The sequence below is a fragment of the Lygodium microphyllum genome, chromosome 7 (genome assembly GCF_053477565.2).
Source record: "Lygodium microphyllum isolate KBCC chromosome 7, Lygodium_microphyllum_v1.1.10, whole genome shotgun sequence".
Taxonomy (NCBI): domain Eukaryota; kingdom Viridiplantae; phylum Streptophyta; class Polypodiopsida; order Schizaeales; family Lygodiaceae; genus Lygodium; species Lygodium microphyllum.
The window spans coordinates 119,773,233-119,785,232 of record NC_141141.1 but is presented as its reverse complement, the minus strand read 5'-3'; the positions used below and the strand labels follow the sequence as shown (position 1 = coordinate 119,785,232).

Here is a 12,000-nt window from a genome sequence, read left to right as displayed (position 1 = left end):
TATATCCCCTCTCCCATTTTCAAAAAATGCCTACTTTTGACTAGCAACTTTTTCCCCTCATTATAAACAATATTCGCCACACCATCACATCAAGAAAATTTATTCCACCTCAGAGGGGGGAAGAGAGCACCTCCACAATTGCCACCATATACCCACACAATGCTTTACATCTTCAGTTTTCTCACTCTCATCCTCCAAGTGATGTGTCACCAAGACAAATAATAGATAAGTCCTTTAAATAAAAAATAAATAAATAATAAAAAAACCTATAGAAAGAACTTAAACCTTCAAAAATCCTAGAGCCAATAATCAACCTTTAAAATGGAAATTCTGAAGGAATGAATATTAAATCTTGATGCTCACATCTAATAACCCTATTAAACTCCCACATAAGCAAATACCTAAAGATTTTCATAAAACCAAACCCTATTTTTTTAAAGGTCCTTTGAGCTACATGATGGAGTCATCTTTCTTAAAATACACAACACAAAGAAGTAGCTCTTGTGATTCTTGTTAGAGATTTAACCCTATCCTTTGAAGAGTAATCAAACTTTTTAGTGTGGAACTCATCAAGAGAAGGGTTCCCTTGCCATAGTGGTAATAGATTTAGATTCCCTGTACCTACTATGGCCATGCCATCATTATCATTGAAGTTGTTTCACAAATGAAACTTGGTAATTTACTTGATAATATCAAAATATTTTCCAATGATTTCAAATAAATTTTGTCTTTTTATTTTGAACATTAAGAGTTGCAATTCAAGCACTTACCTTGTTGTTTGGATACCTTTGTATATTGCTAGTTCTTGGTTGGAAATTATAAGAGCTACTAGAGGGAAAATAGTTAGGGTGATAAGACACAAAAGGTCTATTCGAATTGTGGTTATTATCGAAGAAATGAGGTCAAGTGGATTGTTGACCACAAACCATATGGGCAATGGATTGAAATTCTTTCTTACCATAATGGGCATAAGAAATAGCATCATGAATAGAAGTGGTTTTAAGAGAAGTCAATTTACTTGGATGTCGAATTGAAGACTATCTTTGAATTTGCATTGCAGCGCACTCTCAAAAACTTTCTCAAGCATGCACAATAGCAAAAACCTTTACCAGAATCTTTCCTTGTAGATAGAAATATCATCACCTTCTTGGCACAATTAATTAGACCAATTAGGCCTTGCTTGAAGATGAAAGTGAGCTAAAATGAAAGTTTCCTAAAATGTTCTTTAAAGTAAGTCCATGTCTTCAATTAGCAAGTGCTACGGCATAAGATGTTCCACCAAAGCAAAGCTTTATTCATCGAATAATTGGTTATGCACTTAATTTTATCCTTCTCACGAAAGCATAGATTGTTCCACTAAAGCAAAGCTTTATTCATCGAATAATTGGTTATGCACTTGATTTTATCCTTCTCACGAAAGCATAGATTGTTCCACCAAAGTAAGGCTTTATTCACCAAATAATTTGTTATGCACTTGATTTTATCATTTTGAGGAAAGCTTCTTTGTTGAAGTAATAATCAAACTAGCTCAATCAAAACAAAATTGCTATCATTTTTTTCATCAAATTTCGGAAACTAAACATACGTATGGATTTTTTTTAAACCCTTCTTGATTTGTTATGTATTAAATACACCCTTTAGAATTAGAGCAATATGATAATGTTTGTATTGAACTATAGAATTTTATTGACATTTATGCTTGTGAAGCTCACTTTTGACGACATTCAAGATACATTAAAGAAAATAGATTATTTTTGTAAGAATTTTTTTGAAAAAAGTGATTCATATTCTTCATATTGACTTAATCAGTGTTGGAAGATCGCAATGTGATAGAAGAGATTTGATGCATAACGAATAACCTCAAATAAGTTTCAATGTATGTGAATAAACCTTAGAAGAACCTATGATAATAAATTCCATGTGTACGAACAAGGACACTATATTTTTTTGTATGTAGAAAAAAAAAACTTATGAGCCCTTCTACGGAGAAATAAACTAGGAGGACGCCCATGTAGGAAGAAGTCCTATAGAACAATGGGCCATTGATATAGTGGGTACAGGCTTTATAAATGGCCCCCTCCCCCCTTTAAAAAAGTTAGGCACTAGATACAAAAGTTTAAGAAATTATAAGGTTTATGCTTTTGAACTAAAGCTTTAATAAAGTGTATTAGAGCTTGGAAATTGGACTGATTTTGGTGCTTGATTAAATAAGGCGGAAATCTTCCATGAGGCAGTACCTAATAGATGTAGTATGGTGACATCATGGTGTCTCTTTTGTTGAGAGTAGATGAATGGAGATTATGATTCAAGCACCCTCTCCTCTACCCTCTGAAGAAATTGATTGCCACTTGAATCTGAGCAAAACCACATAGCTACTAGTTTTGCCACAGCCTATCATGGTTTTTTTTAAAGAAATAGAAGAGAAAGAGACTTTTATTAAACCTTTGATAGGTCTTTTTCACCTTGTGTACCTTGGAAATAGAATATACTCTCGAAGACTCTAAGTTGTAGGCCAGAAATCATTCAATAAAACTTAAGACTAATGGATATTCAAGTGATGCTTGATATAGATGATGGTACAATGTTCAAGATGGAGGTATGCCTCTTCTATGATGTTCATGTGTAGACCAACCACCTTGCTCCAACACTAATGGTGTTAGCCTTTATCACAAGGTTGCCAATAATTGAGATAAAAATAAGAAGAGAAAAAATTGCACAAGAGAAGAAAGTTGCAAAATTTTCACAATACAAGATTGTGTGCAATCTTTCCCCATGCATGGGCGAGCACCTTCCCCATGCATGAATTTAAAATATTGAATTAAGATTTTGAACTCAAAATACATTGAAAGCATGCTTGTTGAGTTCTTACTTTTTGTCGTCACTAGAATTGCACAACTTGCCTTTGTTCAAGCAAATCAAACACATTTTTCTAATAGATTTACAATAAAAAATAAATTTTTATCTTCTCTAATAAATACGTTAAAATAAATATATTGTGCATGTGTGCACACAAAGTTCTTGCATTAATAGGAACATAGAGAATATAATATTTTTCATGCTATTAGGCATATAAATTCTATGGATTAAAACATACACTTCAAAGTAATAATTGTATTTAACATCATCTAATTCTATACTCACCACAACACAAAAGAAATTACTATCCTTCCATATGTCTATTGGGCATAATGCAACTAGTACTACATGTACATGTTCGCATGATAAGTCATGGATTATAGGGAAAATAGACAAAATCCACACAATAATATAACTCCATAACATATTATATTTGCTAAAGGGACTCATGATATGGTTCAATTGTACAGTGGATTCATGCTCTTAAATTTTGCACTTGACCTTCACTTTTGGAGACATCCCATCATGCTCCTATTCCTTAGTCTCATGTAAAAGTACTATCAAATTGTAGATGATTTGAATAGCCTTAGTAGCAATAAGAAGTGTAGCAGCCACAGTTGATGATGAATGGTCATGTTAATCCCCCTTTTAAAAAGGTCCACCATAGAAGAAAAAATCATTTTCCTTATCCTCCCAAGTGAGCATTTTAATTTCTCATACTCCCTCCCCCCACTTTTAAAACAACAATCGTTGTACCCATCCTCCACCTCGACACACTATCCTCCACCCTCATACCCCTTTGTTTGTTCATAGTGTACACTAGAGTAGATTAGTCCCCCATTGATACACTATGCCCACCTTTATCCCCACCATGAAATATTCTTCTCTCTCATCCTCTAGAACTACACCTTTAGTCTCCACTCACAAATAGTGACAAGCCCTACATACCCATATCATCTTGAAAGTAGCCCTTCCATGACAAGAAAAAAATACAAAACTAGGATAGAAGCATGAAAAATACATGCACATGGCTAAGTCATTGATCTCAAAACTTAAAAGAAACCACAAATCTCTCTATGAAAAATGAAAAAACTTGTCATCTTCATATTAGACATATCCATATTCTTTGCACAAGAGGAAAGACGAAAGAGGGTAATAGGTTTTGCATATAGAAGTAAGAAGAGAGAGGAAAATTTCCACCATCCACAAAGGGAATGTTTGAGTCTTGGATGAAAGGGGAAAGGAGACACACAAAATCCCTCATCGACTCAACCTATCTTTTCCCCAAAAGGCACACAACCATTCAAAACTTTTATTATTTATTTAAAGTATTGATAAATTTCTATTTTCTATGGCTTTGGCCTTTATGTTTTTAATACCCACAACAACCAAAGCACAACTCAATTACACAATAGTGAAGGGAAACTTGATTACATTCCTAATTGGACTAATAATATATTATAGCAAGAAGTAAGGACTAAAGGAAAATTAGGTACACCTATCTCTTTACATACTTTATTAAATATGAAAGGTTTTATGCATGATTAAGATGTGACTATTTTGCATGATGATAGTAGTTCTCATGATATTATTTCATAAAAATTAATTAGGGGGTTGCAACTAGAAACTAGTTGTTCATTGTGTAGGGCTAAATCTACATTTTAAGGCATTCAATACAATGACACCTAAAAATCAAGGGTTTAGAAGTTTCTATGGGTAAATACAAAGAAAAACGTAATTTCTTAGTTACATCTCTTCAATGATCCAACATTATCCTTGGTATGCCTTTCAGGCATCAATTTAATCCTCACATCAATTTGTCACACTCGCATTAATAATGTTTGAGTTCCAAGGATGAACAATCTTTTTAACTAGTAACCTCGAAATTGAATTGTTTCCACTAATTAGTCATATGAAAGCAAACTGAGCACTTGAAAGTAATATAAGACATGCATGATTTTTGTGACTGAAGTTGAACAGTTTGATTTTTCAACATTGTTATCCCCATACAAAAAGTTATTAGACTCATACAAACTTTTTTTTGTGGATGATTATCCATGTAAGTTTCCACCATCATGAGGAGAATTATATCACAAAATTAAACTTATTTCTAGTGTTACTCTATCCCACAAAGCTCCATATAGACATAGTCATTTCTATCAAAAAGAAATTAAAAGATAAGTGATTGAACAAAGGAGCTAAAAATTTTAGCAAGGTAGATCTTAAATTAGAATATCATAAAATTTGCATGGATTCCACTAATGTGTTTGAGACTACATTGAGGACACAATTTGGTGACTATGACTTTATTGTTGTGTCGTTTAGCCTTACCAATTCATAAGCTATGTTTGCCACATGATGAATATAATTTTTCTGCAGTATATAGGTTTTTTTAAATTTTTTCTTTGATGATATAATTTTCTTCAATAAATCAAAAGAGGAACATAGGGAATACTTCATTTGATGTACTATACAAAAATCACTTATATGCCAATCCAAATAAAAGTTTATTCTTTCAACATCAAATTAACTATTTTGGGTTATCAAGTTTTTAGTGAAGATATCATCATTGATTCGACAAAAATTTAGATCATAAAATAATGGCCTAATTCTAGGAGTGTGCATGAAGTTTGACCTTTCCTTGGATTAGCTAGGTTTTACAAAAAGATTTGCTAGAAAATTTTCCCAATTATTTTGCTTTGTGCTATGTTGTTGTGCAAGACTATTCTCTTATGTTGGGTCCCTAGTCAACAAAAAGCTTTAATTACTTTAAACTACCTCTTGACCCATGCACCTATTTTTCAATTGCCCAGTTTTTCCCAACATTTCTTTCTTGTTGTCATCACTAATGCTCATCATATTGCCTATGAAAGTCGTGAATGGATTTTTATACTATCAAAGAAAGCTATGTGTTACCATATCTTTTAGAATTGTTGCTATGATTGAAATGCATCAACTTGCATATATTGGACATAGCAATTTTCAATCTATAATAGGTGCATACAAAGAGCATTTTTATTGGCTTCCCATGAAGCATGACATAGCAAAATTTGTGGCTGAATGTATTGTGTACCAATAAACAAATTGTCACCATGGAAAATCACAGTTTTCTTATGAACCTATCTATTCCTAATTGCCCATGGAAGCAAATTTCTATGGACTTTATCTAGTCTTTCTACTATGTCTTCTCATCATGATATGATTTAGACAATTGTGGATATATTTAGTGACAAGCTTATTTTATTCATTATAAAAAGACCTTATTCATCCCACAAGCTACTAAATTGTTCATTAAAAACATATTTACCTATCACAAGTTTCCTAAGCTTATATTATATTATCATGATGGCCAATTCTATTATCATTTTTGGGTAGCTTTTCTTAAGAAGTTAAGTTCTAATGTGGACTTCACTTCACCTTTTCACCCTAAGAGTAATGGGCATATTGAAGCAACCAATAGTATTATTGACCTTCTTAGATTCTATACTATCAATCCACCTAGTAATTGGGACCAAGATCTATTTGTTCTTCAATTTGCTTACAATAGAATCCCACATTCTGCTACTAGACAAGCTCCTTGAGGTAGTTTATGGAAAGAAACTGCATGTCATTATGATGACCATTGCTACCAATATTCCAGCTACTAATTTATTGGCAACTAGCCATAGAAAGTTTTTGGATAAAGTCACCAAAGAGACTGAGCAATCCCAATTGGCATGTAGCATTTGAGCTAATAAAAAGTAAGAGGTGATTAAATTTTAGGAGAATGATCTAGTTTGGTTGAGAATTAAAAAGAAGATGCTAAATCCATTGAAAGGCATTCAAAAATTAAAATTAGCACCAATATATTATGTTCCACTCTACATTGTTCACAAGATTATTGAGAATGCATTTAGATTGAAATTCCTCCTCACTAGGTAGCCAATACATCATTCTTTTCAAACTAGGAATATCTCCAATTACTCCTGTTGTTGATGTCCCTCCTTTATTAGAGGACAATATTGAAATTTTCCTTCCTAAAGTCATCCTTAACCATGGCCAAACAACTACTTGAATAGAAAATCAATATTGTAGATATTTATCCAACTAGAGAAATCATTTAATGGAAAAATTATAATGGATTCAAAAATTAGTACTAACTCCACATATGACAATCTAATTGATGCCTACCACTCACAATTAATTTTAATATCCCATGGGCATAGATTCGCTATAGAAGGCACTATTTTGTGTAAAATCCATGAAATTTTAAAGTACATAGGAATGATGATGTTCTTCTTGAGAGAAGACATTTGCAAAGAAAATGAGAAATTAATAGTGACATGCTACATAGTAGAGAGAGAGAAGGGGGAGGAAACATATATAAGGGTTGGAGTGTTCAGGCCCTATTTATAAATATCATTATTTTTTATTTTTTTGACTAAACACAACTCTTTTTTATTCAATCTGTAAATAACCCCTTTTTGTGATACCCTTTTGTTTGTAAAAAAATGTATTTTTAAAATCCCTTATTTTGAACTCACATGATACATACAGATATTCATGAGTAATCCCCTTGAGATAAGTAGTACACAAATCTCATACCATTTTTCAAAGATAGCATACATAGAAAAGTCACAATTTCTATCTCCCAAAAGTATGTAAAACTTACACTAGATAGTCATATATTACGTTTAGACTTAGGGATCTTGGAGATATAAATAGTATAAGTACTATACATATCTCTAACACTAGTAACACTAAAAGGAAAAGCAAGAAGGATGATAAACTAGAAGGCCACTATATAAAACCATTAGTAATAAGGTGAGTTTCAAGCTTAGGGGGTGCATCTATAACATTGTGTGCATTCAATTCATAATAAGAAATCCCCTTTACTTACATATCATAGTGAAATAAAATAACCACTCTTGCTTAAGAAACATATATATTATTCTGAAAACTATAATAGATTATTCCCTTTTGGAAATAGAATCTTATAAGTTATCCAATGTTTGTACTCAAATTAAATTCCTTCTTATTGATTGTGTGTGTTAGACTTGTATTTCTTGTGTTTCACCATCAAGTTCTTAGGACTAAAAAACTCCAACACAAGCTTTGGATAACTTACTATTGAGTTGGAGATTTTGAGGTATATAATCATTCCTTATATCTAGCAAGCTAGCAAGAATATCAATTATAAGATTTAATTTATAATGTTATTAATAAAGAAATAAAGTGGTGAGACATGTAATAAGAGGATTAGAACTAAATGTTTTTTACCTAAGGAAAATAGGTCACTATCAATTAGTAAGCAAATGCAACCATAGCTTCCTCAAGAAGCTAACTTTTTGAGCCCATATCTTAAGACTTCAAACACACTATATCAAGATTCATGACCACATCAAGCATTAGCCAACTAACTAAACCAATGAGAATATTGAATAGAAACTTAAAGAGAACCCATTAGCTTGTATCTACGTAGGGGTGGTAACCATGAACCTTGAATCATCCCTACCTTGAATGAACATAGGGTTAAGTTAACTCTCCACATAAGATAAGATTTTGTCTCTACTACATTATGGAATTAAAGCCGCTTGAATGCAGAGTAAATGCCTTGAAATGAATATTTTCTTAACCATAGATTGGTTGTTCTTGGAAAATATTATTATGAAAAGTAAAATGATTCCCCATGAAGAAAATCCCTTGCTCAACCAAAATATTTTGGATGAACAAGACAATATGTGTTTTTAACACAATTTAGTCTCTCCAATATCCTTTTCCATGCCCCTATTTAGGTGATGTCACCCTCAAGGTGATGAGCTTCATGTGAAAGGCCAAAAATGAGCATCTATATGCACCTATGGAGCATAAGAAGCGAGTGGGGCTCTAGCTAAAAATTCTCATGATCCCAACTAGGATAGGGACTAGGAACTTTGATGTACTCATACATCATAGGCTATTGAAAGATATAATTCTATGTAGTCATACACTAAACTTTAAGATAAGTTTTTAATGCATATAGTCCCTTGGATCTCAGTCCAAAGTATGTAATGAAGAACATTAAAATTTAGTAAATATAAGTTTCTTTTGAAAGGACTTATTAACTCTTTTTGCTAGCATGTCGCTAAAGAATATGCCAAGGAAGCTTACATAAAAGGTTAATCAAGTAAGATGCTTCTATATATCAAAGTGTGTAATAATATGACTTTTTTACAAAACTAAAGAATATATCATTCACATGGATAAAAAGTGGAAGACTTATTTTTTAATGTGCTTCTATCAGTGACACACCCTATGGATGGGTAAACTCCATTAGTTGGTAATATCTAAAAACCTACAATAGGCACTTGAAAGTAGCATTATGCTAGGACCCTCAATGCTTCATGAAAAAATGTACAAGTACTAATGACTAGAAGAGCAATTTCTTCTCTCATATAAACCAAGTGTGAATTGATCATTCCATGTAAGTGCTTCCTACTACTAGGACTACAACGCTTTGTGAACAAAATAGCCTATGTTTGTGACTCAAGACCAATCAACAAAGTAATCCTTTCCACATTTATAATGGGATAGACTTAGGGTTTTAGGATGTGGTCTAATCAATTGCTACTACATATTTCAACTAATTGTCATTTGTTCAATGGTTTTCTTTTTAGTAGGATACAAATGAAGCTTATGATTTAAGATTCCTATTGTTGATTTGTTTTGATCCCATTTGATATGCTAAACATAATTAAAACCACACGTATCACATCATTTTCCATCCTTAGTACCATTCTTACAAAAATATCCAAGCAAGTCTTATCAATCTTTGCTTGTAAATAGTTCTAGAGCTCTTTTGTAAAAAATTTTCTCATTCTTCATAAAGGGAGTTGAAAGGAGAAGTTTTGAAATGCAACTTGTGCTATGTTTATTGGACCATCGGTATAGCTTGTCAAGAAATACGTAAAGCTTATGGAACTCGAGGAATTAAAGTAATGGAGACAAGCCTCATTATGAAAAGATACTACATCAATTATTATAAATGGACTGCTCTAGTGTGAGAAGCTGATTTTTCTCACTTGGGGATGGTGATAGTGAGAACTCCATCTTTCCAAGTTGCAGAGGTATCAGATGTGCGTGCATTTTTGGGAATGGGAAATCTTCTTGTATGCTTAGCCATGCGAAGTATTAAAATTTGTTCATCCTCCAGTTGCACTTGGACATCCTCGACTCGAAAGCCTACATTATCATAAAAAGATGATTAGATTAACTACGTTGGTCATGCCTAGGTAGGAAAAGTTTTGTGTAATTTTTTTTTGTGTGTGCATGTGTGTTTAGTAAGCTCACATATAGCTTAGTACGTCAATTATCAAATTGTATTCAGTATCTTGGATTTGAATTCAATGTTAATAAGATGTTCACGCCCTAGTGTTTAAAGCAAATATAGTCAAACTAACCTTAAGCTCTGAGCCTAGATAGTCTCTTTGAAAAATGTGAATTATTTTTTCTATGAATGGATAATTCACTTTGGCATTAAACCTCATTTTCTCTTTAATATTTATTAGGTGGAGCCAGTTTTGGCAACATTTCTTGAATGTTTGGTTGTAATATGCAAAGCCAATTGTTTGGTTGCAAAAGTGTTTCAAACGTATGAAATGAATAAAGTATATTATGGGACTGCCACATTATTTAATGATAAAAAAATATTGCAAGAAAATCTATAGCACATGCATGCACTCAAGGCCTTCAAGAAAAGTTCATTTTATACAATTTTCTAGTCTCAGCTTAAAACCTCACAAGATCAAATGTGCCATTTTAATAAGGTCACCTTATAATGTACTTTTGTTTCATTTAGGCATGCATAAATTCTCCCCTACACTTACTAGTTAATTTTCTCAAAGTAACAATTTCATGCTTAGAAAGCCTTCTCTGAATATAATTTCCCGCTTTTCCTCCCCCAAAAAAGGGAAAGCCTTTCTCTAACAGCCTTCCCAATGAAAAAAAGAAACAAAAGGATGCAAGTATGTATTCAGCATAGCGCATGGCTTGCCTGAGAGATTGGCAGTAAAAGTGGAAGCTTGGGCGGAGTCCTGATGCTCTATGTGCGGCTGGCCCTCAGTGCCTGACATCATTTGAAGAGCTGCATGAGCTGCTGCCATGGCGCACAGATTATCTTTGTATATATTTCTACAGCTAGAAACAAACGGTAATGGGTAGCTTAATTAACCATGCATGTGCTCTTTAATTGCAAGAGCCGCACAGGTTGAAGTCTTAACAGCAAAGGGGCCATTATTTTATACATGGGACGATACGACAGCTCTGATCGAATACCTGGGACGATAACGGAGACGTACACAGGGTTTGATCGATCTCAATCTCTTTGCAACTTGCAAGGATATATCCTATGTTCACGATTCAGCTAGCTGCCACGGACTATCCTGCCGCCAATTATTAGGTTCTCTTTTGGAGGAAAGGGGCGCGGGGCCAAAGCGCACGTCGGCGATTGAGCAGCCTCTCTCTCTCTCTCTCTCTCTCTCTCTCTCTCTCTCTCTCATATGCGTCGCAGCTGCAGCGCACTCACAATCGCTCTTCTATGATCGTCCCAGTTCGTCCAAGTTCATATCATAGAGACTAATGAGTGCCCCAGAACATTATATCGTAAAGACGGAGTGTCCCACAGCATTTGTCGGCATGCCTCGGTCTTTCTCCGGCCTCTCTCTCGGGATGATTAAATAGAGCGCGTGCGGTGGGCATCTGCCAGCAATCTCGCGAGTCGCAGCCGTATATGTTGGACCGCATATTTTGGAGACAGCTAAAATCTACTTTAGAAAGTCACACGAGAAAAAGTTTCGCCTTTCAACTGCAAGTTTAAAGAGAGAGTGAGAGAGAGAGACCCTTCCTTATGAAGGTGTCTTAAAGATACGTCGCTCAAGTGTTGTGCACTCAAACTTAAAAATTAGAGATCTTGAATACACATGATATAGAGAGTTTACATATTATGAATTCTTTGAGATATATGATTCTCTATGGTTAGCTCCAACTAATAAAGTTTAAGTCAAAGGGTATTATCGAGCCTTTCTTACTTCATGTTATACTTGTATAGGATTAGCTTTGGCACATGTAGTTTGTGCTTTCAAAGGCTCATCTTGTGGAGATTGTGGTATATAGTCTATTTCCTCAAAG

General features: G+C 33.7%; 1 protein-coding gene across 1 annotated transcript; it reads right to left on the bottom strand.

Moving 5' to 3' along the window:
* Positions 1 to 9,671: 9,671 nt before the first annotated feature.
* On the bottom strand, positions 9,672 to 11,112 carry LOC148033879 (17.5 kDa class I heat shock protein-like). Its single transcript, XM_087682380.1, has 2 exons — positions 10,868 to 11,112; positions 9,672 to 10,056 (listed from the first exon to the last, which is right to left on the bottom strand). Exons 1-2 carry the CDS (start codon positions 10,974 to 10,976, stop codon positions 9,893 to 9,895), a joined length of 273 nt encoding a protein of 90 aa, XP_087538506.1. The 5' UTR covers positions 10,977 to 11,112; the 3' UTR covers positions 9,672 to 9,892.
* Between the last annotated feature and the right edge of the window lie 888 nt (positions 11,113 to 12,000).

Excerpts from the sequence above, each read along its gene's own strand:
- LOC148033879 (XM_087682380.1), bottom strand. The coding sequence starts at position 10,976 with ATGGCAGCAGCTCATGCAGCTCTTCAAATGATGTCAGGCACTGAGGGC. Across the intron at positions 10,057-10,867 it reads TTTTACTGCCAATCTCTCAG|GCTTTCGAGTCGAGGATGTC; the intron begins GCAAGCCATGCG and ends ATGATAATGTAG.